This window comes from Phaseolus vulgaris, chromosome 9, assembly GCF_051622355.1.
Source record: "Phaseolus vulgaris cultivar YP4 chromosome 9, ASM5162235v1, whole genome shotgun sequence".
NCBI lineage: Eukaryota > Viridiplantae > Streptophyta > Magnoliopsida > Fabales > Fabaceae > Phaseolus > Phaseolus vulgaris.
This window is the reverse complement of record NC_143506.1, coordinates 12,659,254-12,664,328: the sequence shown is the minus strand read 5'-3', so window position 1 is coordinate 12,664,328 and position 5,075 is coordinate 12,659,254. Positions and strand designations below refer to the sequence as shown.

The 5,075-nt window shown below is 29.0% G+C and overlaps 1 protein-coding gene across 3 annotated transcripts; it reads left to right on the top strand.

Moving 5' to 3' along the window:
• Positions 1 to 1,305: 1,305 nt before the first annotated feature.
• LOC137822711 (calcium uniporter protein 5, mitochondrial) lies at positions 1,306 to 4,191 on the top strand. Of its 3 annotated transcripts, none has more exons than XM_068627658.2 (2): positions 1,306 to 1,951; positions 3,586 to 4,191. In XM_068627658.2, the coding sequence occupies exons 1-2, from the start codon at positions 1,460 to 1,462 to the stop codon at positions 4,045 to 4,047; spliced, it is 954 nt and encodes a 317-aa protein (XP_068483759.2). In that variant the 5' UTR covers positions 1,306 to 1,459; the 3' UTR covers positions 4,048 to 4,191. The 3 variants fall into 3 exon arrangements, with proteins under 3 accessions (XP_068483759.2, XP_068483758.2, XP_090151181.1); XM_068627657.2 differs by having other exon boundaries at positions 1,306 to 1,955; positions 3,590 to 4,191; XM_090295055.1 differs by having other exon boundaries at positions 1,306 to 1,968.
• Positions 4,192 to 5,075: the final 884 nt, after the last annotated feature.

The window sequence follows — 5,075 nt, the reverse complement described above, 5'->3', positions numbered from 1 at the left end:
CTAATTAAATTGTAATTTGGGAGGAGAAACTCCCTATATATTTCCTATATATACATAAAGTGATGTAACATACACATAAGAGAATAAGAAATATCTCTTATTCTTATATTTTTTATAATTTTCTTATATTTATATTTATAGAGATAATGACTAATTCTTAATATTATTTACTGTGAGTATTCCATGATACCAATATATTTGCTCTTCTAGATAATAACTAATTCTTAATATTATTTACTGTGAGTATTCCATGATACCAATGATATTTTACTCTTCTATCCCTCTCAATATTAAAGATATTTTGCTACTCAAATATCCTAAGTCATGATGTCTGTGACCTTATAATTTCATACAAAAAAAATTATTTAGTTAAAATTAACACTCATATGGTTTGACTAAATATCAAAATACTTTTGTTTATAATTAATTCCTAATGGTTTGATATTACAGTAATCACAAAACCTTTGGAATACAATATTCAACGAATTTCAACTAATTATAAAGACAATTTTATTATAACTTGTAGTTTTAAAGTAAAAAAAAAAAAGACCACACACTCCTTTATTTTCGCATATAAGTCTTAAATATTAAAAATACTACCTTCTTTTATCATACTCATTCAACTTGTTCACATTAATATTTTTAGACTAAAACTGTAATTAATACGATTGACAGGGGAAATTGATAGAATACATAAAAGGGAGATGAGTATTAGTTACAAAAATAGCTAGAGAAAACAAATGAGTGTAAAACACATTTATTATTATGAATTAAATTAACTCGTATTTTTCTTAATCTCAAGAGATTAAGTAAATAAACTTATAAATAGAAAAAAAAAGTTTTTTTGTTAAATATTACTAATTATTAAAATGATTTTTAATAAATAAAGTAAATATTAAGTTATTTTGAAGAAAAAACTCGTAACCCCCACTTTTTTGAAAATAAGTTTTATTAAAATAATAATAAAAATCTTCAAATTTATAAGAGAATGAATTTTTGTTTTCCTTTGATTTAATATTTATCCTTATTTACCTTAAGCCAGATTACATTTGAAAAGCAAACATAAATAATAAGAAAAACATTAGTAGATAATTTTTAAATATTTTTAACAAGTAGTTGGTTACATTAACTTTTCTGAAATAAAAAAGTGGATTTCAGAATTTGATTTTCTATTGAACTAGTATCACACAATTTTGGGAATGATAACAAAATAAAAGTTTAAATACATAATGAAAAAATTTATATATTTTTTTTTAAAAGTAAAGTTCCAGTTTAAAATAGAATAATAGCGTGTAAGAAGAAACATGTTGGGGAGAATTGAAAGCTAGAATATTCTTGAAATTAGAGCTTTGTTGCAGTGAGAGAGGGGCCATTTAAGAGGGTCTTCAATTCAAGCCTTTAAATTGAAGTCCAAATTTCCGAGCATCCACTTGAAAACACAAACACACATAACTCGTCAATGGCACTTGGGAAACTTTCCCCAAAACGACTTTTCGACTGTGTTAAAATGTCGTTTCGCATTCTCCCAAATTCTCCCAAACCCACCTCCCCCTGCCACTACCTAATCTCGCCGGAATCCTCCGAGAAAGGCTTCTTCGGCCGCTTTCTCGAGGCCAGAGGCTTGTACGGCCACTCCAACGTTCTCTCACTTCCTGCTGAAAACAAACTCAAAGACATCGGCGCCACCGTTGATCTTGATGTTAATCATCCAAATATCAGCGGGATTTCCGTCAATGATGCGAGGAAGATTCTTAGGACCTCGCATATGGAGAAGGTGAAAGCGAAGTTGAGAGACATTCCTCACACCTCCATTTCTTACTCTCACTACTTTCAGATCTGCCTCCAGCACTGTGATCACAATCACCGTCAAGCCACGGAGTTCGCCGAGATATTGGATCACTCTGGAAATGTCATCGTTTTCGGCAACGTAGTGTTTTTACACCCAGAACAGGTAGGTCTCTTCAAAAGGTAAACCATTCTTTTTTCTAATTTGTTCATTTTATAAGGTAGAATGAATAAATATGATCTAAGAGCTTAGATATTTTCCATGACAAACAAAAATAAAATAAAATTTGTATGAGTTTAAGCATTATATTATATCGATTTTGCAAAATTAAATTAAGTATGAACTTGTTTTTTAGAATAATAGTAAGGCATTCTATCTTATTAGAAGTTGGTTAGGATTGTTATGTTTTCTCTTATTTCATTACACATAAGTATCTAATGTCAAGGTTAAAATGTTCATTATACAACATAAAAAGTAGGTTAAAAGTTACATATTAATTAAAAATAAAATAAAATAAAAATATGTAAATAAGATAAAAAAATAAAAAAATAAAAAAATATTCTACCGTCGAAAGCCAAATCAGGATATTCAGTTGTCTTTTTCTTTTTCGCTGACAAATTCACGGGTCTTAATTTTGGAGTTATGCAGATGGTTCTTACACAGATGCCGAACTTTTTCTTTTGTATTTTTGCGATTTTTGTTATTTAATTTGCGGTTTTTCTTTTTCTCTTATTAGCCTCGAATGAGACAAAGATGTCCAAGTTCTCCTAATTCTGAGGGTGGTTTGAACCCGTGAAGAGATTGTTATATACTAACTCATAAGAACAGTTTAATATTTTTTCTTTAAAAACAACATATAACCCTCAATAGTTACATCTATTCTTACATTTCAAATAGAATGTAAGATTTCAAGTAAATCTTACATATTTAATAAAAAATAAAATAAAATAATCTCTGTTTAATATATTTTTTTCCATATACAATAAAATAAAATCTATTAAAAAAATGAGCAATTAAATTTAAAATTTATATAGTTTTGTAAATACATTCTTTCAAATCAACTATTCTATAATTAAGAAGGTAAAAAAAAATTATTAAACAAAAAAAAAGATAAAATCTTGTTTCTGTAATAAATATTCCGTCTTAATACAATTTGAAGTAATTTTGAATTACACGCGAATGGAAAATGTGACAAACATAAATCGAAAACTATTTAAAAGTACTATAAGATAAGCTTAATCAACTAAATTAAAACTTAAAATAAACATAAACTAAAAATTAAAAATTAAAAAATGCTATAATTTGAGAATTAAACATAAAAAACTACTTTCAAGAAAATAAACTTTTATTTGAAAGATTAAGTTTTAGGAATTTTATTTATATCTAGCCAGGAGATCTTTAAAAATGCTTAAAGTTTGATCAATTTTTGTAGACTTTAGTAAATTTATTGAGGAAAATGAAAGCTTTCTTTTTTATTTTATAAAGTGTGATAGCAACGTATGAGATTTTTATAAGGTGTGATAACAAAATGGGTAAATAGATTTTTTGGAATATAATTATTTAATTCTGGAAAACAAATGTTTTTGTTCATTCCCAAGTCACATTTGATCCAGGATTTCATACATATCTAAAGCTCCCTTTTAGTTAAAGTGTAAGTGCTGATTACTTATGAGTAATAGTTGTATTTACTGCAGCAAAGTTAACCAAAAAAAAAGTATTAAATGTTGATTAATGGAGAGAGATTTGTTAAAAGATTGGAATGAGGAATGAATAAAATGCTATGTTGTTTGAATTTACAGGTAGCAAAAACAATGGAGAGGTTAATAACGGAATCAATAGCGAATCCGAAGGACCCAAGAAGGGAGGAGTTGGAGAAGATGGAGAGGCAAAAGGCGATGATTGACGAAAAGGCAAAGGCCCAGGTGCGAGGGGAGCTTTACTGTGGGCTGGGCTTTTTAACTGTTCAAACAGCCGGGCTTATGAGGCTTACTTTCTGGGAACTGAACTGGGATGTGATGGAGCCCATATGTTTCTATCTGACCTCTGTGTACTTCTCTTTGGCATACATGTTCTTCCTAAGGACATCAACAGAACCCACCTTCCAGGGCTATTTCCAAAGCAGATTCAAGAGCAAGCAACAGCGTCTCATGAAGATCTACAACCTTGACATTCAAAGGTACAACGACCTTTGTAAAGCTTGTTACTCAGCTTCTTATGTTCCTGCCAAATCCCAACCTCTTCCACCTTTAACTCAGGCATAGTAAATAAGCCTTGTCCCATTCACCCTTCAAACCTACTGATCACTTCTATTTAACACTTCAAAACACCTATACTTTCAACTCTCAACTATTTCAATTATTCACTCAATCTATTCAACCCAACGAATCATATTTTCTCACAACTAATCGTTATTAATGTGATTGGAGTGTTTTTGACCATAATGGAGTTATTTTTTTTGCTTTTTATCAAAATAGGATCCGTTTAAAAAAAATTACAAATTTGGGGCAAGTCGTGCCAATTTTGTACGACTTCATATGCATAACTCGTCCCAATATGACACGTCTCTGCCACTTCATATTGAAGTCGTGCCAAGTTGGCACGACTTTTGTTATGCCATACTGAAGTCGTGCCAACTTGGCACGACCTCTGCCACGTCATAATTTTTTTTTTTTTAATTTATTGTTTATATATTGGGTAGTAAATTATATAATGTTAAAAATTAATTTGATATCTTGATCATCACCCTCCACGAAGACCTCGACGACAAATACGAAGACCACATTGTGGCACGTCTTCCCATAAATAATTTACTTCTAGTTCAACTTTATATTTTTATTTTATATATTATAATGAATCTTCCTAATTTGTTTAGTTTTAATTAATTTTTTCTCATCATTACGTGTTATGCAAAATCATTCATTCTCAAACTATTTATTTTACAAATTCAAAAAAATAATTCTCTATTTATTTTTCAAATACAAAAAATTTTCATTTATCTATTTATTTCCAAATTCAATAATAATTTTCTTCATTTTTTAATTAATCAATACATTACTGTCAAACATGATCCATACACGATTATCCAATTTTTTGTTCCCTGAAACTAACACTCTTAGAAAACTATGCATCAAATTAATTTTTAAGGTTACATAACTTACTACCCAATATATAAACAATAAAATTTTAAAATAAAAAATAAAAAATTATGACATGGCAGAAGTCGTGCCAACTTGGCACGACTTCAGTATGATATGACAGAGTCGTGTTAAATTAGGACGAGTTGTGCATA